The following is a 26971-nucleotide window of genomic DNA, read 5'->3' as shown; positions in this document are numbered from 1 at the left end:
CCTTCACAAACTGAATTTGGTGTTTGGACAGTCCAAACTGTACCATCTCAATATCTCCCAGCAGGAACAACTCTGGATCCTCGAGAAAATCCACTTTTGTAATTTTTTTTCAGAATGTCCCCCAGGTTCTCCAGATGGATCTCACCCTTGTACACAGCCAGGTAGAGTGGACAAAGGTTTCAACCTCCACACCTCCCCTAAAACACATTTCTGGTTTTGACTTGTGTAATTTTTGCAGTGTGAGGTTCAACTGATGCAAGAAATTGTATTTGTACCAGCATGTGTCTGACACATGTATTCGACACAAATCTTCCCACCATTCTTGGTAAAACATAGGATTCTGTTGACACCATAATTAAGTGAAAAAACACACCTAATGCTGGAGAAACTCAGCAGGTCAAACAGTGTCTTTATGTAGCAAAGGTAAAGATACGTCACCAATGTTTCGGCCTTGTTCCCACCATTGTTCATTAATTGTTATGCCCAAGTCTGACTCCCATCTTTCCCTTGACCGATGTAAGCCCAGTTTTGGGCCCTCATCTTAGAGATAAATTCACATGCATTCCCTTGTTGAATTAGAATCTCCATGTCACTACAGTCAGGCAGGGTCATTGTTGGTCCCAGCTAATCCCTTAAGAAAGAACTTAATTGGATAAACCAGAAGAATGTTCTGTTTGATAACTCGTATTTGATCCTCAACTGATCGAATGACATGAGCTGCTCTTGATGATAACGATCTTCGATACACTTGATCCCTTTCTGGCACTAGGTGTCCAGGATCTTATTGCCCAAAGTCATAGGTATTAAATTGTTCGGGGACAAGGGTGTTTTAGGATCCAATACATTGATTTATTCTTTGCTATGACTGGCACATATGTTTTTATTATGGGGTTGTCTTTTGATCAATTTGATGTCCCGTTTGTATATAAATTCACCTGCTATCTTCTCCCCTATTGCATGTAGCCCAATTTGTGCTCGAGAAGGGGCCCCTCCCTCAAAGAATGAGGCAATAAACCTTGCTTGGGACACCCAGTAGTATTTTTTTTAAATCTGGCAATTTTAAGCCCCCCCAATTTTTATTCCCATGCCAACTTTTTCATGGAGACTCTAGACACCTTACCATTCAACAAAAAGTTTCTGACATATCCATTGACCATCTTAAAGAAGCACTGGGGCAATAAAATAGGCAGCGTTTGGGAAAGATATTGTAGTCTTGGCATCACCTTCATTTTTACACAGTTAACTGCCCACTAACATTATGGGCAGAGTATTCCCTCTAACCAGGTCCTCCTTAATCTTCCAGACCAAAGGGAGATAATTTATCTTATATACATTACGTAACTCTTTATCCACTTTTATCCCCAGGTATTTTAAGGCTTTCCTGCAGCCACTTAAATTGGCTTACCTGATGGTAGGGTCTATAATCCCCTTTTGTCAAAGGCATGATCTTGCTTTTGTCCAAATTAAGCTTGCATCCTGAGACCTTCCCATAATCCTCCAGTCTGGCCTCAGTCTGGCCAATGGACTCCCCAGGTTCCGTCAGATACCACCGCCACCTCCCTTGGCCCGTTCTTGCTGCCACTCGCAGGTCTCACCTCGTCATGCAGGCATTGGCTCTCCCACAACAATGCCTGTACTCTTCCCTGGTCCCGCTGGCGAGTGGATCCCATTATTTTCTGTCTCGGCAGCCCTTGCTTGAAAGGCCACCTCTCCTGGTCTTCGTGATGCACTGGGGTCGTTCTTCCTTTCTGGGCTGCCTTTTTTTCTTTCTTCCCCATTTTTATAAAGTTTAATCTTCTATCAGTCACTTTTCTTTGTCACTTTTCTATCGATTTGGTTATTTTCCGACTAATTTTACTTGGTATTTCTGGAGTTCTGAGATTTGTGCCTACCCCCTAATCTGCATCATGTGACTCCCCTTGATGTTTCTTTGTTGGTCCAAATCCTGGACCTCATGGTGGGTGTACCTTCACTAGAAACACTGACCTTGATAGCAATGTCATGTGCCAAAAGTAACTGAACAAATCTGTATCCTGTACTGTTTCTGTACCAAACAGTATTAGCCCAGTACATCACAGGCAAAACTCTCCCCGCCATTGAGCATATCCATGTGGAACATTGCCGTCAGAGAGCACCAGCAATTATCAAGGGCCCACATCACCCAGAACATGCTCTATACTCACTGATACCATTAGGAAGGATGTACAGGTGCCTCAAGTCTCATACCTCCAGGTTTAGGAATACTCCTCTACAGACTCATTTGCTATATTATACAATCTGCATTTACACAGTTTGTTTAGAGTTCCTTCTTTCTCCGAGTACAGTTACCGGTAATTATTAATTCTGTCTGGCCTGCAGAGAAAATAATTTCAAGGTTGTATATGTTGCAATGTATGTACTCTGACAATAAACTTGAACTTTGAACTTCTACCCTGATAGAGGAATTAAACTGCGTGGCTATTAGCCAAGCACAATGTGCTGGGGGATCTCAGTGGGCCAAACAGTATCAGTGGGAATAAAGGAATGGTCAAAATTTCAAGCTAAAACTTCCAACAGATCCTCACAGAGTCCAGAGGAAGTGTTGACAATTTTTTTCTCCCGCTGATGCTGCTTGACCTGCTGAGGTCCTCCAGCAGGTAGTTTGGCTTCAGATTCCAGAAACATGGTAAATGATGGGGCTCTGAGAAGTGCGGTAGAACAGAGAGATCTGGGAATGCAGATACATAGTCCCCTGAAAGTGGCGGCACAGGTAGACAGGGTTGTAAAGAGAACTTTTTGTATATTTGCCATCATAAATCAAAGTTAGGAGTTGGGATATATTAGTAAAGTTTTATAAGACATTGATGAGGCCAAATTTGGAGTATTGTGTGCAGTTTTGGTCACCTAACTACAGGAAAATTATCAATAAGATTGAAAGAGTGCAGAGAAGATTTACTAGGATTGTTGCCCAGGCATCAGGAATTGAGTTACAGGGAAAGGTTAAACAGGTTAGGACTTAATTCCCTGGAGCGTAGAAGAATGAGGGAAGATTTGATGGAGGTGTTTAAAATTATGAGGGAGTAGACAGAGTAAATGTAGATAGGCCATTTCCACTGAGGGTAGGGGAGATACAAACCAGAGGACATGGATTAGAGTGAAAGGGAAAAGATTTAGAGGGAACTTGAGGGGAAACTTCTTCATAGAGAATGGTATGAGTGTGAGATCAATTTTAATTTTTAAGAAGAATTTAGACGGGTACATGGATTGGAGTTATATGGAGGGCTATGGTTGGAGTGCAGGTCATTGCGACTAAGGAGAATAATAATTTGGCATGGACTAGAAGGCCCAAAGGGCCAGTTTCTGTGCTTTAGTGTTCTATGGTTTAATTTGCAGTCTCCTGTGTCTGTGGGCCTGTTCGGTTCCACAGTGTTGGTTGCACTTTTCAGGAGAACATAGAGCAGCACAGGAATGGACCTTTGGCCCTCATGCCTGCACCGAACATGATGCCCAATTTAGACTAAAACTTTGCTGGCATCGGATATGAAACCCTCTATTTCAACCAGCCCCTTGAGCTGATATATCTGCTTCTGCCACTACTGTAATATCTGTTTCCATCACTACCCCTGACAGTCTCTTCCAGGCACCCACACTCAATAAATAAAAAAATTCTGCACACTTCCTTTAAACTTTCATCCCCACCTTAAAGGTATCGAGTCACAGAGCATGGAAACAAGCCCTTCAGCCCAAATGCCTGTATTTGGTCTGAATCCCTCTAAAACAGTGGTTTTAAAAATTTTTTCCACTCACATACCACCCTTAGGTAATCCCTTCTTAATCACAGAGCACTTATGGCAAAGGGATTACTTAAGTGAGTGGAAACCCATCCTATCCATGTTGCTCTCCATTTTTTTTCTTAAACGTTGCATTAGTTCCTGTCTCAACCACCTCCCATTAAGACTTCAGTTTGTGCTGGTGACAGGCTTTCCTTGACATGGATGTGTATCCTTTTAGGTTCAGGAAGTCCTTAGGGTTGCCAAGGCAAATGAAGAGAAGATGCAAGTAGATCTACAGTCTGTGCTTGAAGAAAATGCCAGGCTGACTCAGAGCAAAAGTCAGGTGAGTGTCCCCTTTGCTCCAGGATTGCCCCCACCACCCCTCCTCAAGGTTGCTGACAAAGCCTTTGTTTTGTGGACTTGCAGCTGCTGCTGGAGGCAGAAGGGTGGAGCGAGCGACACAGCGAGCTTACCGAGCAGATCAAATTCTGTCAGAAAGCGCAGAGAGACTTGGAGGAAACACTGGCCTACAAGGACAATGAAATAGAGGTATGTGGAGGAAACTGGCAGAGCTGCCTCATTCCTTTCAATCAGTAGAAGCATTTCTGAGGTGAGTTAATGGCAGATGGGTCAAAGACTTCCATGAGATTGAAAAGCGGTGATCAGCTAACAGAAGCTTTTGTTGTAAAAAGATGCATGTTGTCTTAGGAAAGTTAATGGAAGGCTTTGTTGCTTTTGATTCCTGGAAAGAGATGAGACAGGAACATCTTGTCAATGCTAAAATCAAAAGCATGCATCGAGATATTTTCTTGGTTTTTGTTGTTTTTCCCCACCCACCTTGTCTCCAGCTTCCTATAATTTTTAAAAAAAATCAAAATCCTGAGAAATATTGGAGAAATCAAAGTTGTGACATTTCATTTTGAAAATGTTCCTCTCCATATAACCTAAATCACAGCACAGAAGTAGGCCCTTTGGCCCTTGTAGTTTGTGTAGAACTATCATTCTGTCTGATCTGCATCCAGTTAATAGTCCTCCATAACTCTAACGTGACGTGGAATGGCGGGGCCTAAATGCCAATTCATTTGCAATGAATTTTGGGTGGCACATTTGGCATAGTGGTAACACGGTAACCACCAGCGACTTGCTTTCAAATTTACCACTATCTGTGAGGAGTTTGTACATTCTCCCTGTGCCTGCTTAGGTTTTCCCCAGATACTCCAGATTCTTCCCACCCTCCAAAACTTATGGGATTGTAGGTTCATTTGTGTGTAATTGGGTGGTACAGGTTTAAATGGCTGGAATCGGCTTCAACTGTGCTGTAATTAAAATTTTAAAATTAAGTAATAAAATTAACAAATAGGATGAAATACCAGTTGCTTCTGAGCAATTTGGGGGAAATTTGTGCCTTGGCATCACCTCCCGGGATCTGTGACAATCCTAGAGGGGCAGTGTCCATAAAATTCAAGCCTTAAATGGGCTTTCATCCTGATAGGCTGGTGAAAATGAGGTCTTGGCTCACCTTGTGGGAATTTCAATTTCAGTGGCTGCCTTGTTGAACCCAGGGTATAACTTCTCTCGTCCTTGTCCAATGTCCAGGTACTGACTGACTGCGTGATGCAGCTCCGGCAGCTTGATGCAGAGTCTGATGGAGAAAATAACGGCTGGGATAAAGAGGTGGATGGTGAAGTGGCTAACGGTGAGCTGCCAGGTAAAACTAATGCAATTAAGCCAGATCACCTGACAAACAGTGGCTTGTCTTTGATTCCTTCTGATCAAAGCAAGGGAGAAGTGAATATTAGTAAAATGTTCGATTTGCACAGAATTCGAAAATTAAATGTGTTTCAGAAGCCAACGGACTGGACTTGGTGCCTGGGCTAACTCTATTTGCTTGTGTACCACAGCACAATATAATTGATGCAAAGCATCTCTCGTCCTGTCTCAGAAAAAGATACGCCACATCATTGTATATCAGAGTGTTCTGAGTTTGCTCAAAGAGTGATTGTTTAGATATGCAGCTGTTGGTTGTGGGAAGGAGAGGGATTTCCCAGAGAACGAGAGATAGTAGGCTGATGGGATGGCAGAGCGATGTGGATTATGAGAAAGTTATTGTAAATTTGGGTTGTCACCATGAATTTTTGAAAAGGAAATCAAAGTTAATTTTATTGTCACATAATACCTTAAAAATGAAATCTACATGATATACTTTAACTTGTCTGCCACAAGGCAAACAGAGTCACCAAGAGCCCGGTGTCCCTAACAATAGGAGAAAGAGAAGCTGAGAATTTCTTGCTTTAAAGTTGAGTATTGATCCCTGATCAGTGATTTGTGGCACATCCTCAGATTTGTACATGGGTAGCAGAAGCCGGGTAGTTGTGTTGAAATTTCAGAGGGTGTTGCATGGACGATACCTGGATAACTGCTGAATGTGGTAGCATGCATCTTCCTCAGTCAGAAAACTGTGGTTTCATCTTTCCCAAGGCCTTGAACCCACCTCTGCTGTGGTGGGACACCTGAGGATCGCTACATTGTTTAGATGATCGCTCCAACCACCCATAAACTGAATGTGCCATCAGTCCCAGCACACCAGATGTATGTATGCAGGACCTCTGGAGAAATATGTTTTCTCCAATGCTAGGGGATTATTTCAGCTCTGAAAACTGGATTTGGGGCCTGGGTTTACTCTATTTGCTCATGTATCACAGCACAATATATATTTATGCAAAGCATCCCTGAGCCCTGCCTCAGAAAAAGATACAACAGACACCTCATTATAGGAACAATATGGAAGTTATGGAAAGGGTGCAGAGGAGATGTTGCCTGGATTGGAAACCAAGTCTTATGAGGCAAGGTCAGTAGAGCTGGGACTTTTCTCTTTGGAGTGGAGAATGATGAGAAGGGACTGGATAGAGGTGTACAGATTATGAGAGGTGTAGTTAGGGTGGACAGCCAGCACCTGTTTTCCAGGTTGTGATCAGCAAACACCAGAGGACATATGTACAAAGTTAAAGAGAGAAGTTTAGGAGAGACAATAGCAGTATGTTTTTTTTTTTACACACAGAGTGTTGTGGGTGCCTGGAATGTCTTGGCCGGGGATGGTGGTGGAGGCTGAAACATTAGGGGCATTTAATAAACTCTTCGACACATGAATGAAAGAAAAATAGAGGGTACAGGGTAGGGATGGGTTTAGTACAGTGGTTCTCAACCTTTTTCTTTTCACTCACATCCCACTTTAACTAATCCCTATGCCATCGGTACTTTGTGATTAGTAAGGGATTGGTTAAGGTGGGATGTGAGTGGGAAGGGAAGGTTGAGAATCACTGCTCTAGACTCAATTGTTACTGAAATATTTTGCTTGAGAAAAATTGTCATTGACCCATTTCCTTTGGAGTTCTGAAACCGTGAGCTTAACTAGTCAATTAGGTACAATTAAAACAGGTTTTCAGACTTTTTCTTTCCACCCACACGCCACCTTAAGCAATCCCTCACTAATCACAGAGCACTGATGGCAGAGGGAATACTTAAAGTGGGATGTGAGTGGAAAGAAAAAGATTGAGAACCAGTGGTGTATTTTTTAAGGAAGGAATATATGGGTTGGCACAACATCAAAGGCCAAAGGACCTGTACTGTATTGTTCGATGTTCTAAAACAGATAAATTAAATGTGTATGGGATTTTTCCACTCACAGAATGATAATGATAGCCTGCAATACACAAACATGTTGGAGAAACTCAGCTGATCACGCAGAATCCAGAGTAAGTAAAAGGTAACCAATGTTTCGACCTGAGCCCTTCATCAGACTTCCTGCTGAGCTTCTCCAGCACTTTTTTGTGTTGCACTTGAGGGGCAAGGGTGTCTGTCATAAGGCAAACAAAGAGTTACCATGAGCATTTCCCGGTGCCCCTAACAATAAGAGAGAGAAGCAAAAGAGAGTCCCTCCAGAGACACTGGAGTGTTGGTGGATTTGCCGCCAGCGCTTTTGCAGCCTCTGCTGCACACAGTCTTGTTCAGACCATTGGCAACCTGAGCTCCAGCTTCCAGACGACCCCAGCATCTACAGATGTTCTTGTTAAACTGATAATGATTGCCTAGTAGTTATGCTCTGTGTGTGTGGACAATTCATTGCCTTCAAAGTGCTGTGAGAAGTTTGTGGTAAATTGAGTTCTTTAAACACTTTCATTCTTTTGGATAGGAGTTTTTGCTGTTTGAAATATTTATTTTCATTTTAGATAAAAACAAGAGGATGAAGATACAGAAAATGATGGACGTTTCAAGGGTAAGTAGGAAGGGTGATGTCCATCTTTAGTTGTGCCTGCTGTTTGCTTACTTGATATACAGGAGTGACATCCACACTTCAACCATTCTCTTCAGGTCAAAACCACCTTGAAGATCATTGAAGAGGAAAAAGATCACTTCCAATCCAAGCTAATAGATGAAATAAAAGCAAGGCATGAACTGGAGGGTAAGATGTGTTTATTTCATGTGAATAGGTGGCTTGATATTCTAATCCAGCCATTCTCAATGGGTGCCCTACGTCCCTCCCCCTCCCAAAAAAAACCTGGGGGCCACAGCACATTTAAGTAAAAAGCCTTGCATAGCACAAATTTTTTTTTGTTTTTTGTGTAGTCGGAGATGTACAGAAGAAACTAAGACATGAATACTTCACAGGGAAGAGGTCCAAAAGGGGCTATAGTCCAAAAGGGACCATAGCCAAAGAAAAGGTTGAGAATGACTGGAGTAAACATTGCACAATTGCCGGATAATAATCTTTCTCATACAGCTTATACTTCTTTATCAGATGGTGTGGCCAAATTTGGAGTATTGTGTGCCATTTTGGTCACCTTACTACAGGTAGGATATCCATAAGATTGAAAGAGTGCAGAGAAGATTTACAAGGATGCTGTCGGGACTTGAGGAACTACATAACGTATGTGTAAACAAATAAAGAGTCCTTAAATGAGTCCCTGATTGAACTTGTTGCAGGGTGGTGAGAGCATAAAACAAGGTGCCACTTGAAGTGGTGAATGTGGGCTCAAATTTGATACTTTGAAATTGATACTTTGATAATTTGAAAAGTTGGATATGAGCATGGAGAGGAGGGATTTGGAGGGATTTGGAGGGATATGGTCCAGTGCAGGTCAATGGGACTAGGCTGAATAATAGTTTGGCACATACTAAAATGGGCTGAAAGGCCTGATTCTATACTGTAGTGTTATAGTTCTATGCACGTTACCAATAATCTGGGATTAGACCTGCGTTGCGTTCTCTCATGACCTGACTGTCTTGCATAATTGTTTATGACAAGACAGTACATAGAACACTACAGCACAGAAACAGGCCTCTTTGGCCCTTCTAATCTTCGCTGAACCATTCTTTTTTTGCCTAGTCCCACTGACCTGCACCCAGTCCATAGCCCTCCATACCTCTCCCATCTATATACCTGTCTAAATTCTTCTTAAATGTTAAAATTGAGCCCACATTCACCACTTCAGCTGGTAGCTCATTCTACACTCCCACCACTCTGTGTGAAGAAGTCCCTCCTAAACTTTACCCCTTTCACACATAACCTATGTCCTCTAGTTTGTATCTCACCTACCTCAGTGGAAAAAGCCGATCTACTCTGTCTATCCTCCTCATCATTTTAACTTCATCTCATTCTTCTAAGGAATAAACTCCTAACTTGTTTAACCTTTTCCTGTAACTCAGTTCCTGAAGTCTGGGCAACATCCTGGAAAATCTTGTCTGTCCTCTTTCTCTTATTGATATTTTTCTTGTTAGCTGACCAAAACTGCATGCAGTACTCCAAATTTGGCCTCACCAATGTCTTATCCAACTTTCTTATAACATCCCAACTATACTTTGATTTATGAAGGCCCATTTGCCAAATGCTCTTGCCACCCTATCCACCTGTGAGGCTACTTTCAAAGAATTATGTATCTGTATTCCCAGATCCCTCTGTTCTACACTCCTCAGTACCCTACCATTTACCTTGTATGTGCTTTCTTGGTTTATCTTTCCAAAATGCACACCTTAAATTCCATCTGTCAGCCTTTTGCAAACTTTGAAACCATCTTCGCTGTCCATAAAGCCTCCAATTCTTAGTGTCATCTGAAAACTTGCTGATCCAATTTACAAAAAATAATATCCCAGCACTGATCCCTGAGGCACACCCCTAGAGTCACAGACCTCCAGTCTGAGAAGCAATCGTTCTCCCATTGTCGAATTCAGTTCACTACTTCACCATGAATACCTAGCACCTGAACCTTCCTGTCTTAGATCTCATATGGGACCTTGACAAAGGCCTTACTAAAGTCCATGTTGACAACATCCTTAGCCTTCGTCAACTGTCCTGGTAACCTCCTCAAAAATATCTATAAGATTGATTAAACACAACCTACCATGCACAAAACCATGTTGACTTATCCCTAATCAGTTTCTGCCTATTCAAATACATAGTGGACTATACTACCCACTTTATGTTTCCCAAGGAGCGTTCCTGGGGCCATGTGGAGCTGGAGGGGCAGGCGGGGAGGAATTAGGAACATTTTTTTTTTGGTCACCTTTGGTGATCAAAACTACTCTTGATTTCCAATTATCCCCTTGCTGAGAACCATGGGGCGACTGGGACATGGAAATACTAACTGCAAGAAGTACCTGATTTACTTTCCTTTTCTACTCGCACAGAGCAAATTAAGCAGCTGGAGCATAACTTTGCAGCCACGACGACGGAGAAATCGAGGCTTGAGAACGAGTTTAAAACCATGCAACAGAAGCTAGAAATCCTGACGGAGCTCTACCATCAGAAGGAAATGGCACTACAGAAGTAAGTCATCAGGGTACCTGAGACTTTGGATGGGTGAGGGAGTGCACACATCAGGTCGCAGGGTGGCTGGTACTTTACAATTCAGCAGTGTGGCTGAGTACTGGAGGTGGGTTAAAGTAGGTCCCATGCTGAAGAACTGACTTGCTGACTAAATCACCAATAAAGTTGCCTGTGATTGCTGTGGTAAGCATTTCTCCTCACTGAAGGGCAGAGCTCACCTTTGTGCCCCAAAAAGAGCAAACCAAGGCTCACGACTAGCTTCTGACCACAGAAGTGCTCTCCACTGTGGGAAGGTGTTCCAAAGGAAGATGGAAACCAGAACTGCTGGCAAATTGACTGTAGGGTATCCCCATCCTCACCCCACTTCCCCCACCACCAACCCTATTATCAAAAAGCAAAATCATGCAGACACTAAAAATGTTATAGGTCAGGCGGCATCTATGGAGGGAGAAACCCTCGAGGTTTTGGGTCAATGTCTGGTTCATGGTCATCAAACATAGAACTTTACAGCACAGTACAGGCCCTTCGGCCCATGATGTTGTGCTGACCTGTATAAACCTACTCAGTAATCTAAACCTTCTCTATCTCATATACCCATAACCCTCTATTTTTCCTGCATCCATGTGCCTATCTAAGATTCTTGTAAATATTTCTATTTACCTCCACCACCCACAATTGTGCGTAACCCTGATGTCTCCCCTAAACTTGCTCCCCTCATCTTCTCGTGTTTGCTAGTCTCACCTCAGGAAAATGGTGCTGGCTGTCCATCCTAGCTTTCTCTCATAATCTCGTAGACCTCTATTAAGTCACCTTTCGTCCTTTTTTGCCGTAACTCTGTTAACCTTGCCTCATAAGATGCATTCTCCAATCCAGGAAATATCCTGGTAAATATCCTCTATACCCTCTCCATGGCTTTTACATCCTTCCCATAACGAGGCAACCAGAACTGAACACAATATTCCAAGTCTAGTCTCAGCAGAATTTTATAGAACTGCAACATTACCTCCCGACTCTTAAACTCAATCCCCTCACTAATGAAAATTAAGGTCCTAAAATACTGAATGTGTTGCTCTTTCAAATTAGATTGAGTTATAAGGTGGAAAGGGCGCAGTCAAAATTGGACTGTTTGCAAGAAGTAATCCACTCTGACCCTTGGTGAGATTTACCATCTTAGGAGTTGGTGTGATACTTGACAAACCCCCTCAAAACAGATTTGTCTGGAAGGTTAAATCACATGGGATCCAATGGGAGCTGGTCAGTTGGATTCAAAACTGACTGGAAGAAGTCAGAGGGTAATAGTAGAGGGTTGCTTTTCTGATTGGGGGCCGCTGTCGTGGGGATTGATGCTGGATCCACTTCTGTTTATCATCTACATTAACAATTTGGACTTGGCTAATGTGATTCAGTAAATTAGCAGGTGATGCCAAAGTTGTGGGGTGGACATTGAAGAAGATTATTGAAAGATCTCAGTCAGTTGGAGAGATGAGCCAAGGAGTGCCAAATATAATTTAATTCTTGACAGTTGTGAGCTGTTGCTCTTTGGGAAGTCAAACAAGAGTAGGATTTGGCAGGTTCCTGCAGAGAATTGTGGGTACAGGTGCATTAGTTCCCTGAAAGTGATGGGTGGTGTTTGATATGCTTGCTTTCATTTGGTGGGTAGTGAGTGCATTCATAGGGACCTCATGATGCAGCTGTATGAGGCATGGGTGAGACCACACTTGGGAGTATAGTGTGCAGTTCTAGTCTCCCAGCTCTAGGAAAAATATGGATAAGTAAAGGGGTGCAGAGCGAATTGACCAGGTTATTGCTGGGACTGGAAGGTTTGAGTTACAGGGAGAGGCTGAATAGACAGTCTCTATTCCCCAGAACATAGGAGGCATAAACTATGGATGTTTCTCAAACCATGAAGGAATGGATAAAGTGAATGTTTACAGTCTATTTCCCAGGATAGACAATCCTAGCGCATAGATTTGAGATGAGAGGGGAGAGACTCGAGGTGGACCTGAGGGTAATGTTTTTACTCAGAGAGTGGTCCATATCTGAAATGAGCTGCCAAAGAAGCTACAAAAGCAGGAATAATTAGTGTTCAAAAGACAATTGGGCATAAAATAGTATGGATCAAATGCAGGTAAATGGGGCTAGCCCAGAACGCCAACTTGGTCGGCATGCACGAGTTGGGCTGGACCTGATCCATGCTGTGTGACGATCACTGTCCGAGGTGTGTGAGGAGGGGCTTTGCTTTAGTTTTTTCCTCTTTTACGTTTGCAGGAAGCTGACCCAAGAGGAGTGTCAGCGCCAAGAGAAGGAGTTGAAGCTCTCAGTGGCTGATGAGAAAGCACTTCAGGCCCTCGAGGAAGTGAAAATGTACAAGTGAGTGCCTCTATCACTCAAATCATTATTGTGGAGAGAGTCAGGATCCAATTTCAAAGTTCAAATTTATTGTCAGAGTACATGTATGACATCACTACCCATGAGATTCTTTTTCCTGCGGGCCAGGCAGAATTTCTGCTTATCGGTCATGTAAATCACCCATTCTCAACTTTTTTTTGGCTGTGGCCCCCTTAGGACTCTGCTCAAAGTTTATGGGCCCCCTTTCCCTGTGAAGCAGTCAAGTTTTGATTTCTTCTGTACTTCTCTCCTACTGTCTTCGTGTCACCCAGATAGTCCAATTAACCAGCAATCCCCATATGTTTTTGAAGGTTGGGGGGAACCCACACAGACGTGGGGAGAATGTGAAAACTCCTTAGAGGCAGCGCTAGATTCAAACCCTGGACGCTTGCACTTTTGTGACAATGTGCTAATTTTGCAGTGTAGCTGTAAAAGAAAAATACTCAAGGATACTTTTTGTATTTCCCTGATAAGGAAGTTAGGCCTGCTGGGACTAAACACCCCCCCTCTGCAATTGTTTCTTGACTTCCTGACGGGGAGACCTCAGACAGTCCAGATTGGAAACAGCACCTCCAAGACTGTCACACTGAGCACGGGGTGCTCCCCCGGGCTGCGTGCTTAGTCCACTGCTTTTCACTCTCCTGACCCACGATAGTGCAGCCAAACACCGCTCAAACCACATCATCAAGTTCTCTGATGACAAGACAGTGGTTTGGCCTTATCAGTAAGAATGAGGAGGCAGCATAGAGAGGAAGTGCAGACACTAACGAACAGGTGCAGAGCAAACAACCTGGATCTGAACATTTTGGGGAAAAAAAACTAAAGAGCTGGTTGTCGACTTCAGGAGGGTCTAGGGAGATCATGCTCCCCTGATCGTTGGTGACCACCATTGAGAACGTCAAGAGTATCAAGTTCCTTGGAGTGCACCTGGTGGAGAATCTCACCTGGTCCCTTAACATCATAGCCAAGGAAACCCAGCAGCGCCCCTAATTCCTGCGAAGGCTGAGGAAAGTTCATCTCCCACCCTCCATCCTGACTACGTTCTACAGAGGATGTATCAAGAGCATCCTGTGCAACTCCATCACCGTCTGGTTTGGAAGTTGCACCTCATCAGGACCTCTCTTCCTACCATGAAGGAATCTACAACACTTGATGCAGGTGAAAGGCAATAAACATTGTGAAGGACTCCACACCCTCTCACATAAACTGTTCTCCCTTCTGCTCTCTGGTAGGAGGTACTGTAGCACTCAGGCCCTTATGTCCAGAGTGGGAAACAGCTCCCCACCTCCACCAGGACATCAGACTCCTGAACTCCCAGTACACATGTGCACAGTGCGCTGTGGACTTCCAGTGTATACAGCTTAATACGTTAATATTTTAATGTGTTAACTGCTTTCCTAACTTGTATCTATGTAAATATGGTCCTGGAGAAATGCTATCTCAGCCTACTGTGCGAGCATGGTATGAATGATGAATAAAATTGACTTGACTTGGTTTATTTTATTACAGTCATTGCTAATTCTCTTTTTTTAACTACTAGACAAAGAATTCAAGAAATGGAGGAGGAGCTGCTGAAGACTGAGAGATCGTTCAAAAATCAGGTAAAATTGGCAGCGTGTCTGGTTATGTGATGGTCAGCGCTGTTCGTGGGGTTTTAAACTGTTTCTGGTAAAAGTTGGTGCGGGATGAATACTGTAATATTAACTACACCCATGCGCCAGACCATTAGGGCATCCTCCAACGGACAAAGAGAGACGAACTCCCTATTACCATTACTGCCTCATGACATCCACATCCTGTGGGTCACGATTGACTACAAATCCATGTCGACCAGATGGTACAAGTCGTTTGGCTACAAAAGCAAGTCAGATGGTGAGAATCCTGTAGTGGGACATTTCACTTCCTGACCTTCCAAATCCTCCACTTGCCTGATTAAGTGCATCTCTCAGCACTCAAGAAGCTTGACATTAACTGGGACAAAGCATCCTGCCTGATTGACATACCACCTGCCGCTAAATATTCCCTCCACTAGCGCAGAGTAGTTGCAACTTATACCATTCACAAAATATGGAGACTATTCGAACATCACCTCCCAAACCTGCAGTCCCTCCTTCCAGGTCAAAATAGGACTGGAGGTGCATCAAAACACCACCTTCAAATCTCTACCCCCCTTCCCCAAACACATTTGGTATCCCTTTATCGTTTCCAGGTCTAAGTCCTGAGACTCCCAAACAGCAGGGTGGGGAGCACTTCCACCAGAGGAACTGAAATGTCACAAGAAGATGCTCAGCAATGCTACCTTGAGTCCAGTTGAGGATAGGTGATAAAATCAAAGCTGTTTTGAGTCTTTCTGTAAAAACACACAGAAATGCTGGAGGAACTCGACTGCTTTTGCAGCATATATAGGAGGTAAAGAAATACTACCAACGTTTTAGGCTTGAGCCCTTTTTCAAGGAATTACTGTGTGTTTTTACTACAATCACAGCATCTGTTTCACTCATGAGTCCTTCTGAACCAGACATTGAGGGGCTTAGTCTGAGGGAAAGCTCCTCAAACAACGGAGGGGGGTGGGTAAGAACAAGGTGCCACAATGGTGAATAGAGTACAATGATGGGAATGCATGGACGTGACACTGAAGGTTGCAAAGAGACTTTGAACAGTTTTCTTTTTGTAAATAATTTATTATGAATAAGTACTATTATTGGAAAAAAGTTAATTTGAACTTTGCCTGTGACGGTCACATCCTGAAAAATACTTGTGGCTTCTAGTGAGAGTCCTCCAGAGATACTCTCATCTCATTTTCCCTGTGCTTTCACATGAAGGCAGATGAGTAGGCTGTTGGTTATGCTTTTTGTCAGTTCTTTCTTCATATGAGGTTCAAACCCATGAGTCAGCCAGTTTCAGATTATTGTCACGGTTGGCAGCAGGGTTGGCATAGCAGTTAGCACAACGCTGTTACAGCACCAGTAATATTTTTTCATGTCTTGCAGCTCTCAAACATCTGAAGTTTATTGGATGTGGCTTTTCCAATAAGCAAGTTTGGCTATCCCTGCATTAAACCCATCCTATCCACCTGTCCCTCTCATTTTTTCTGAAACATTACTGCCTCAACCACCTCCTCCAACAACCCATTCCATACACCCACCACCCTTTCTTTAAAATTTTTTATATTATGAACCATACTGACCAAAATACACACAAACATTTCCTTCTTGAATATACACAGTGTCATTTTCTCCCCTTTCCCCCACCTCCCTTCCCTCCCTCCTTCACCCCCCCCTCCCCACCCACTCAACGTTCAACATATATGATACATTAAACCCATTAAACAATGTCATCACACAATGAAAATAAACAAGAAATTTGTGTCTTCTACTTTTACATACTGGGTCAGTTTATTTCGTCGTCTTCTCCTTCTGTCATTTTGTGGGGGGAAAATGTTACTCCAGGTTCCTCAAGTATGTCCCCCTTCCCACCTTAAACTCTAGTTACCCATTCCCCTACTCTAGGCAAGACTTTATTCACCTCATCTATTCCGCTCCTGATTTTGAATGTAGGTCATCCTGAGCAACGTTCCCTTTAATTTTTAGTTGTCAGTGTGCACAAAAATCTTTTGTTGTGCAAATTTGTTTCCTGTGACCAAAGTATGTATGCACTGAATGCTTGTGCAAATTAAACTGGAAGATCATTTTGTCACAGCCTATCCCACGTGGTGAATAAAACTGTATTGGCATATTTTGATACAAGTATGACTGCATTCTATGAAGTAATGTATTTAGTTAAGATTTTATTCTATACTTTGAACTACTTTGTTCAGTTTATTGTTCCATTAATTACTACATTATCTTTGGTAACTAACCTTTTAAAGGTGAGGATTGATTTTGGCTCTATTTTACAATTCTGCAATCTTCAAATAGCTTTTTTTTTTCAGATTGCGGCGCACGAGAAGAAGGCACATGAAAACTGGGTGAGTATGAAGTTGGACATTTGACATCCTGCTCAAGCCACTGTTTCCGGACTGGATTTTTACATTTCATTTAGCGGCAACAGACCCGATCCCATTGGGACACTGCTAGTCACAGGTCCTGCCCCCTCCTCCCCTCCATCACTAAAATGACACTCTGTCAACATGTCAAGCCTATTTGGATCCATTATTCCTGCCCATCCTGGATTCCATGAGCCCTAATCTTTTGAGCCAGTCTCCCTCGTTGGCCCTTGTCAAAAGCCTTTCTGAAACACTTATAAACCACATTTTCTGCACAGCCCTTGGCATTGTAATTTGTCACCAAGAGTTGTACTTTTATGCTCAATATCCATCTTATGAAGGCCAACGTGCTGAATGCCTTTTTGAATACCTTATCTGCCTTCCCAGAATATTTGGTCTGATTGGTCGGACATGGTCTGCCTTTAATAAACCATGTTGCTCTGTTTGATTCAGTTCCATAGTTCATTCAATTTGTCCCTTACTGGCCTCGCATTTTGCAAACATAGTGTGAATCGTTTCCCCTACGGGGTTTACCTGGTCTGCATAGAGCCCACTTTGTTTCAGCTCAGATCTTCTCAGCTACTTGCACAATTCCTTTGGTGCAGTATAACCCTGTTATACTGCTCTCTGTCAACAATCATCCTGGTCGGTACTCAAGAAGAACAGTGTGAATGGCCTCAACAACTACTGCCCAGTAGCCCTAATTTCTACTGTGATGAAAAGCTTTGAGAGCCTCGTCATGGCTAGAATTAACACGTACCTAAGTAAAGATCTGGACTCGCTGCAATTCGCCTGTAATCACAATCCCTCCACAGCAGATGCTATATCGTTGGCTCTCCACTCAGCCCTGGATTACCTTGAAAACAGCAATTCACAAATACAGCTGCTACATCGACTACAGCTCAGCCTTCAACACCATATTTTCTCAGTGTTGGTCAAAAAGCTACAAACTCTAGGCCTCAATACCCCACTTTGCAACTGGATCCTTGACTTTCTTATCGGAAGACCACAGTCAGTACAAATTGGAAATAACGTCTCCTCCTCACTGATTATTAACACAGGCGTACCTCAAGGATGTGTGATTAGCCCACTGCTCTACTTGTTGTACACCCATGACTGTGGCCAGGCACAATTCCAGTGCTATCTACCAATTTGCCAATTGACACCACAGTTGTTGGCAGAATCACAAATGGCAATGAGGAAGGGTACAGGATGGAGATAGATCAGCCCGTTGAATGGTGTAATGACAACAACTTTGCGTTCAACGTCAGCAAAGCCAAGGAGATGATTGTGGACTTCAGGAGGAAGTCAGGGGAACACGACCCAGTCCTCGTGGAGAGGGTCAAGAACTTCAAATTCCTGGTGTCAACAACTCCGAGTATCTGCCCTGGAGCCTCCATGTTGATTCAATCACAAAGAAGGCTGTACTTTGTGAGGTGTCTGAAGAGATTTGGTATGAAGACTCTAAACTTCTTCAGATGGACTGTGGAGAACATTCTGGCTGGTTGCATCACTGCCTGGGATGGAGGCGTCAACTCTCAGGACAAGAATAAATTCCAGAGGGTTGTTAACTCTGCCTGCGACATCACAGGCACCAGTCTTCACTCCATCGAGGACATCTACATGAGCCGTTGTCTTCAAAAAGCAACCTCTATTCCCAAAGACCCCCACTACCCAGGCCATGCCCTCTTCACTGCTACCATCAGGGAAACACATACAGGAGCCTAAAGACGAGCCCTCAGCAGCACAAGGACAGCTTCTTCGCCGCTGCCATCAGACTCCTGAATAATCAATGAACCAAAACACTGCCTTACTTTTGGTGCAGTATTATTAATTTTTTAATAGTAATTGTTGTAAGATGGTTATAATATAAATGTTTGCACCGTGATGCTGCCTGCAGAACACCGAATTTCAGGACTTGTTCAAGACAATAAATTCTGATTCTGTCTGCGTGGGTTTCCTCCCACCCTCCAAAATGGTTAATTGGGCTATTTGGGCAGCACGGACTTGTGGGCGAAGGGGCAGTTACTGTGCTGTGTATCTTTTTAAAAAAAAGATACTAAAGTTCATGAGAATGAGGCGCACTGTGTTTTATTTTGATGCAAGGCTACGCTTATTGGCAGAGGAGAGATATCTGGGAATAACTGTCCTTGATGCGTTGCTAAAAACAATGACAGCAGGTCTGATAAAGGTTGAATTACTGAATCACCCGCTGGAAATTGTCAACTAATATTGAAATTATGTACTATTGGGCTTGTACTGCTCCTGTCCAGGACCACTCTACTGCTTGACCTGATGTGCTGAGCAATTCAGTGACAGGATCCCCTGCTCTCTCTGTGACTGACCATCCATTCCTCCTACTTCCTTCACTTGCTGCAAAATATCAGGAAAATGGGGTCCAGATCCATCCCCTCAGCCTCCCCATCCCCAGTGACCAGCCAACTGCCTGAGTCTGGGTCCTTGTTTCAGAGGCTTTGGTAGCCGCCACACCGTGAGACAGCCTTTCACATGGCAGACCAGATCTGGCACTCCTAGCCTCGAGTTCCTTGAACCATCGGCTAACAACGTAACTTGCACCCAAACTCTGTGCCAGCTTCAAATCTCCACCCAGTTGCGGAAAAACAAATTGTTAACTAGCAGTCTGCCCTACAAGGCCAAGTCTTCCTTTTGTGGTGCTTTCTTCATACTCGTGTATGTGTGTGCCGGAGGGAACCTGCTTGTGGTAAAGCTGCCCGTGGACATAATGGACATGTGATGCTTCACACTGAGGCAACTGTCCAATGAATGCAATGAGAAGGCTTCTTCTGTGAGTAGACTGACAGATTATAAGACAACGGAGCAGAAATAGACTATTCGTCCCATTGAGTCTGCCTCGCCATTCAATCATGAGCTGATCCATTCTCTCACGCAGCCCCACTGCCTGGCCTTCTCCCCGTAATCTTTGATGCCCTGGCTAATCAAGAACCTATCAATCTCTGCCTTAAATACACCCAATAACTCGGCCTCCATAATAACCACCTGTGGCAACAAATTCCACAGATTCACCACCTGTGTGCAGGTGCGGTAGGCCTCGGGGAGGATTCTGAGTCAGGACTTGGGCATCGGGAGCTCCGGTGACTGAGGAGGCAGGAGCCTGCCAACTCGGTAGTGAGTGTTCCACCGGCCCAGGAAGCCTCTTGGGGAATCAGTGGCAGTGGTGGGGTCGTGTTGGGGAATGGTGGCAGCGGTTGGGAGGTCTCTGTGATCAGTGGTGGCATTGAGGTCAGGATTTCTTTTTGGTGAGAATTAAATGTTATTTTAATGCTTAAAAAGCCCTTGTTTGTTGTGGCTTAAACATTGATACAAGTGATTTGCTGTTGCTACTGGGCTGCTTTTAATAAATAACCAGTTATCCGAAAAAAATGTTTATCCAACGGTCCCAACCATATTGGATAATCGGAGTCGTACTGTACCACCTTACCAATCACAGAGCACCTATGGCATAGGGATTGCTTAAAGTGGAATGTGAGTTTGGGGGGGAAGTTTGAAAACCACTGCTTTAGACAAACAATACAGACAAGTATTGTTTTGTGACTATGAGAGTCTCGAATTGTTAGTGTGAGCAGTTCCTTTGGTCGTTCAGCATTCTCACTGCCTGCTGGAGGAAGCTCTTTCTCAGCCTGGTGGTACTGGCTCTGATACTCCTGTATCTCTTTCCCAGCGGAAGCAGCTGAACAATGGAAGGGGTCCTCAATGATTTTGCATGCTCTCTTCGGACAAAAAACCCGGGGGATCATGTCGATGGAGGGGAGGGAGACTCCAGCAATCCTCTCTGCCACTCATGGTCCTGTGGATTGACCTCCAATCCATTTCTCTGCAGCGTCCGTATCACACTGTGATGCTGCCGGCCAGGGCACTCTCAGTCGAGCTCCTGTAGAAGGTTGACCTAATGGAGGCTGGTCAACTTGCCCACTCCAGTCTTCTCAGGAAGTGCAGTTGCTGTTGTGATTCCTGACAAGTGAGGAAATGTTATGTGACCACAATAGGTCACTAGTAAGTGGAGTATTGGATTACAACTAAACCTGTTGTTTTTAAGCCTTCTCCCCTATTGGAAGAGGAAGGTGTCTGGGGTGTGACAAGTCCTTCCGTATGTTGGCTGACTTTTCGAAACAGCGGCAGATGTAAATGGAGTCTACACAGGGGAATGAAGTTCTGAGCTGTGCTCACGACTGGAACTGTAGTTGACAGAGTGTGCTTGACCAGCAGTCTCAGAGTGAGTCAGACCACATGAACCTTTGTAACTTTCACAAGATGCCGCGGTTACAGCAGTGCCGTAGAAATGCACTTTTCAGTGGTGTGGATCAAAGAAGTTTTTCAGCAAAATGTGAAGCATGAATATAAATATTTAACATGCCTGTATGGACAAAATAAAAAGGAAGGTTTCCTGTTTCCTCACAGTTAAGCGCCCGGTCAGCTGAAAGGACACTGACTGTTGAGAAGAGGGAGACTGCAAACCTGAGACAGAAGTAAGTCTCTGCCATTAATAGTCCGGAGATTCATCTGAGCCAGTGCACAGTCAGTTATATCAGTGAGCATCTGATCAATGGGTGACGTGTTTAGTTGTGGGAGTGTGGGATGAGCTGCCAGAATTGGTAAATGCAACCTCAATATTGACATTTAAGAAAAATTTGAAATGATACATGGATGGGAGGGGATGGGAGGGATATGGTCTGGGTGCCGGTCAGTGGGACCAGGCAGAATAATAGTTTGGCACAGACTAGAAGGGCCTGTTTCTGTGCTGTAATGTTCTATTGTTGTACCTCGCTTTTAATGGTATTTAATAGAGCTGGATTACAAGATGGTATCCCCCCACCCACCCCCCGGGCACGGGCACAAATTGGTCTACACACAGTTGGAGAGATGATGGCAGGAGAGCTTGTATAGAAGTGGGACACTAAATTGGTATTGGGGAAAACGGACAATCCCATATTAAAACACATAATTCAAATATGGCAAAAGATCAACCAGATCATTGGGCTAAAAGTGAGGTTGTCCCCTAAAACGCCCCTAACCTAGAATAAATTAATTCTAATGGCCATGGTTAACAAGATCCTGGACACCTGGTGCCAGAAAGGGCTGTGAATCAGAGGAGGAGGAGCTTGCTGAAAGTGAGGACAAGGTAAGCTATTAAAGTCGGGGGATTACCGGGGCTTGGGCCTACTTGGTTTGGCTGGGAGTCGGAGGAGGAGGAGCTTGGAGAGAGTCGGGCTGTGAATCAGAGGAGGAGGAGCTTGCTGAAAGTGACAGGGTTAATTGGTCAAGGGGCCAATAAAAGGAGTGAAAGGGGAGGGAGAGGCCAGCGAGGAGTGGCTGAAGGAGCGAGACTTCCTGGCTTTGGCTTATCAGGCTTCGGCGAAAGCAGGCAAGGAGACAAGGTAAGCTGAGTTATTTGCCTTCGTATTCAGAGACATGCCAGTAGGGTTAGTGCTCTGTACTGGGTGTCAGATGTGGGAACAATGGGTGACCTCCACTCTCCCAAATGGCCACATCTGCACCAGGTGTACCGAGATGCAGTTACTAAGGGAGTGAATTAGGGATATGGAGTTGCAGATTGATGACCTGCGGCTTGTAAGGGAGAGTGAGGAGTTAATCGACTCAACTTTCAGGCCGATAAATACTCCAGAACCCGTGTCAGGTCAGTGGGAAACCGTCAGGGGGGGAAAGAAAAAAGCGAGAAAAACGGAGAGCACACCAGTGACTATCCCACTCAGCAACAGTTATGTTGTGTTGGATTCTGTTGAGGGAGATGACTGGACAGAAGATGGCCACGGGCACCAGGTCAATGGCAATGAGCCTGGCAGAGTGGTGCAAAAGAAAAGGAAAAGGAGAAATGCAGTAGTTATTGGGGACTCCATTGTCAGGGGTACAGACAGGAGGTTCTGTGAGCCAGATAAATATACCCGCATGGTGTGTTGCCTCCCTGGTGCAAGGGTACGAGATATCACAGATCGGATCCAAAATATTCTGAGAGGAGAGGGAGAGCAGCCTGATGTCTTGGTACATGTGGGTACAAACAACATTGACAAGAAAAGGGAGGAGGTAATGAAAAGGGATTACAGTGAGCTGGGACAAAAGCTGAAAGACAGGAACGCTAGGGTGGTGATCTCGGGATTACTACCTGTTCCAAATTCAAGTGATGAAAAGAATGTAAGGATAAGGAAAATGAATGTGTGACTGAGGTGCTGGTGTACAAGGCAAGGATTTGGCTTCTTGGATCATTGGGATTTCTTTTGGGGAAGGCATGATCTTTACAAGAGGGACGGGTTGCACCTAAATCCAAAAGGTGTCAACATTTTGGCAAGTAAGTTTGGTACAGCAGTGGGGCAAGGTTTAAACTAATTTGGTAGGGGTATGGGAACCAGAGTGATAGGGAAAAGGGTAGGGAAGATCAAGTAATGGCCAGGAAAAGTAAAATAGGAAAAGTAATGTTGGGAGGAGAAAGTAAAAAATCAGATGGTGCAGTGAGTTTTTGGGTCAATGATAGTGTTAAGAAAATTATAAAGAAAAATAGTGGGCAGAAAAATCAAAAGAAAAGGTTACAGAAGTCACTAGATATTAAAAGGACAAAGAGTATAAGGGCACTTTATCTGAATGCCCGCAATATTAGAAATAAGGTCAGTGCACTTGAGATGCAAATCGGTACCCATGCCTATGATTTGGTCGCCATCATGGAAATATGGCTACAAGGTGACCCTAAATGGGAATTAAACTTTCAAGGGTATCAGGTGGTGCAAAGAGATAGACAGGATGGTAAGGGAGGTGGAGTTGCACTCTTAATCAAAGATGAGCTCCAGGCAATAGTGATGGATGATATAAGATCTAAAGAGCATAATGTTGAGTCCATTTGGGTAGAGATAAAGAATAACAAAGGGAAAAAATTAGTGGTGGGTGTTATCTATCGTCCACCAAATAACAATAGTTTAGTGGCACAGGAAATAAATAGAGAGATAAGTGACGGCAGTCGTCATGGGGGACTTTAACTTCCACATAGATTGGGAAAATCAAGTTGGTCATGGGAGTCTGGAAGAGGACTTCATAGAATGCATCCGCTTTCTTGAGCAGCATGTTAAGGAACCCACAAGAGAAAATGCTCTCCTGGATCTAATGTTGTGCAATGAGATAGGTCGAGTAAATGATGTAATAGTCAGAGACCATCTGGGAAATAGCGATCATAGTATGATTGAATTTCTCATTCAGATGGAAGGGGAAATAGTTAGATCTAAAACTAATATATTATGCTTAAACAGGGGTGACTACCATAGGATGAGGGAGGAATTGGGCAGAGTGGACTGGGAGCACAGGCTAATTGATGAAACAGTTGAGGAACAGTGGAAGATTTTCAAAGAAATATTTTGTAATGCTCAACAAAAATATATTCCAGTCAGGAAAAAGGGTAGCAAGGGAGGGAAAAATCAACCGTGGTTAACAAAGGAAATGAAGGAGAGTATAAAATTGAAGGCGCAGGTGTACAAGGCTGCAAAGAGCAGTGGGAAACTGGAAGATTGGGATAACTTTAAGAGACAACAAGGGGTTACAAAGCGGGTAATAAGAAATGGGAAAAAGGATTATGAAAGTAAATTGGCACAAAATATAAAAACAGAAAGCAAAAAATTTTACAAATATATAAAACGGAAGAGGGTGGCCAGAGTTAACATAGGATCCTTGGAGGATGAGAAGGGAAAACTGGTAGCAAAAAATGAGGAAATGGCCGAGGCATTAAACAAATATTTTGTGTCAATCTTCACGGTGGAAGACACGTCCAGCATGCCAAAGGGCGGAGTTAAGGATGCGAATGTTGGGGAGGGCCTTGATAAAATAGTTGTTACAAAGGAAGTAGTGATGGAGAAACTAATGGGACTAAAGCCAGACAAATCACCTGGTCCTGATGATATGCACGCAAGGGTTCTGAAGGAAATGGCAGGTTATAGTTATAGTGGTCATAGACCAAAATTCCTTGGATTCTGGGCAGGTCCTGGCAGACTGGAAGACAGCAAATGTCACGCCACTTTTTAAGAAGGGATGTAGGCAGAAGACTGGAAATTATCGGCCAATTAGCTTGACGTCTGTACTTGGAAAAATGCTTGAAGCCGTCATAAAAGATGAAATAGTGAAACTTTTGGAACGTAATCAGGCAGACGCAGCATGGTTTTAGAAAGGGAAAATCTTGTTTGACAAACTTGTTAGGATTCTTTGAGGATATAATGGATGCGGTGGATAGAGGGGAACAGGTTGATGTTGTATATTTGGATTTCCAGAAAGCGTTTGATAAGGTGCCGCACAAGAGACTTCTCAGTAAGTTACAGGAAAGTGGAGTCCGGGGAAGTACTTTGGCCTGGATTTAAAATTGGTTGTCTGACAGGAGGCAGAGAGTCGGGATAAATGGGAGTTTTTCAGGTTGGCAGAGAGTCATAAATCGGATGCCGCGGGGGTCAGTGTTAGGCCCACAACTGTTCATCATTTACATTGATGACTTGGAGGAGGGGACAAAATGTGGTGTAGCCAAGTTTGCGGATGACACCAAATTGAGTGGAAGAGCAAATTGTAATGAGGATGTGGAGAGTCTGCAGAGGGATAGAGTTAAGCTGGATGAGTGGGCAAAGGTCTGGCAGATGGAGTACAACGTTAGTAAGTGTGAGGTTATCCACTTTGGCAAGAAAAATAAGAGCTGAATATTTAAAGGGTGAAAAACTACAGCCTGCTGTTGTGCAGAGGGACTTGGGAGTGCTTGTGCAGCAGGTTATTAAGAAGGCAGATGGAATGTTGGCCTTCATCGCTAGAGGAATTGAATTCAGGAGTAGGGAGGTAATGTTGCAACTGTATAAGGTACTGGTGAGACCGCACCTGGAGTACTGTGTCCAGTTCTGGTCTCCATATTTGAGGAAGGATATACTGTCTTTGGAGACGGTCTAGAGGAGGTTTACTAGGTTGATCCCTGGGATGAAGGAGTTGACTTATGATGAAAGATTAAATCGTCTAGGATTGTACTCGCTCGAGTTCAGAAGAATGAGAGGAGATCTTATAGAAACATATAGGATTATGAAGGGTATGGATAGGATAGATGTAGGAAGGTTTTTTGAGCTGGCCGGGGAAACTAAAACAAGAGGACACAGTCTCAAGATTCGGGGGAGTAGATTTAGGACAGAGATGAGGAAAAATAGTTTTTCCCAGAGAGTAGTGAATGTTTGGAATTCTCTAACCAGGGAAGTGGTTGAGGCTGCTTCATTAAACATATTTAAAATTCGGTTAGATAAATTTTTACATGATAGAGGAATTAGGGGATATGGGGAGAAGGCAGGTAGGTGGAGTTAGGTCATAAATTATATCAGCCATGATCATATTGAATGGCGGAGCAGGCTCAATGGGCCATTTTTGGCCTACTCCTGTTCCTACTTCCTATGTTCCTATGTTCCTAGGTATATCGAGGACTATTATGAGAAGGGGCAGCTCATGTCATTCTAGCAATTAAAAAAACAAATATGATTTATCAAATAAGACCTTCTGCTATCTTCAATTAGGATCTTTTGTTTTGAGGTATAATTTAGTGTAGTGTAATGTTAGGAAACACCCAACCCCAACCAACCAATTTTCCCTTGCAACCGCTGCAACCGTGTCTGCCTGTCCTGCATCGGACTTGTCAGCCACAAACGAGCCTGCAGCTGACGTGGACATTACCCCTCCATAAATCTTCGTCCTTGAAGCCAAGCCAAAGAAGACAAAGAATGTTAGGTATAATGTAGTGACATGGAGGCTCTAATTCGAAAGGGGATCACACATACATTCATCTCAGCTAGGTATCTCCTGTTCCAAAATGAGAGCCCAAAACTGGGCCTCCCGCAAAGATTGGAAACAGACTTAGGAACAATTTATGAGCAGTATTTATGTTGAGACAGCATGACAGCAGTCATTAATGCCAGATATAGTCTGATGCAGATCAATTTCCTGCACCAACTGTATCTTACGCTGCAAAAATTACACAAGGTAAAAGCA

The 26971-nt window shown here is 43.7% G+C and overlaps 1 protein-coding gene across 7 annotated transcripts in view; it reads left to right on the top strand.

Moving 5' to 3' along the window:
- mia3 (MIA SH3 domain ER export factor 3) overlaps nucleotides 1-26971 on the top strand; it is a 111046-nt gene that overhangs the window by 61286 nt on the left and 22789 nt on the right. For 6 of the 7 annotated variants that reach the window (XM_069887868.1, XM_069887872.1, XM_069887870.1 and 3 more), the window contains exons 13-22: nucleotides 3991-4095; nucleotides 4179-4301; nucleotides 5349-5460; nucleotides 7979-8025; nucleotides 8121-8211; nucleotides 10434-10572; nucleotides 12841-12942; nucleotides 14501-14561; nucleotides 16892-16927; nucleotides 21383-21450. In XM_069887868.1, coding sequence (XP_069743969.1) covers nucleotides 3991-4095; nucleotides 4179-4301; nucleotides 5349-5460; nucleotides 7979-8025; nucleotides 8121-8211; nucleotides 10434-10572; nucleotides 12841-12942; nucleotides 14501-14561; nucleotides 16892-16927; nucleotides 21383-21450 — 884 coding nt within the window. The remainder of the gene's footprint in view (nucleotides 1-3990; nucleotides 4096-4178; nucleotides 4302-5348; nucleotides 5461-7978; nucleotides 8026-8120; nucleotides 8212-10433; nucleotides 10573-12840; nucleotides 12943-14500; nucleotides 14562-16891; nucleotides 16928-21382; nucleotides 21451-26971) is intronic. The other variant, XM_069887869.1, reaches the window with a different exon arrangement.

This window comes from Narcine bancroftii, chromosome 6 (genome assembly GCF_036971445.1).
Source record: "Narcine bancroftii isolate sNarBan1 chromosome 6, sNarBan1.hap1, whole genome shotgun sequence".
NCBI classification, from domain to species: Eukaryota; Metazoa; Chordata; class Chondrichthyes; order Torpediniformes; family Narcinidae; genus Narcine; species Narcine bancroftii.
This window is presented reverse-complemented; position numbering and strand designations above follow the sequence as displayed.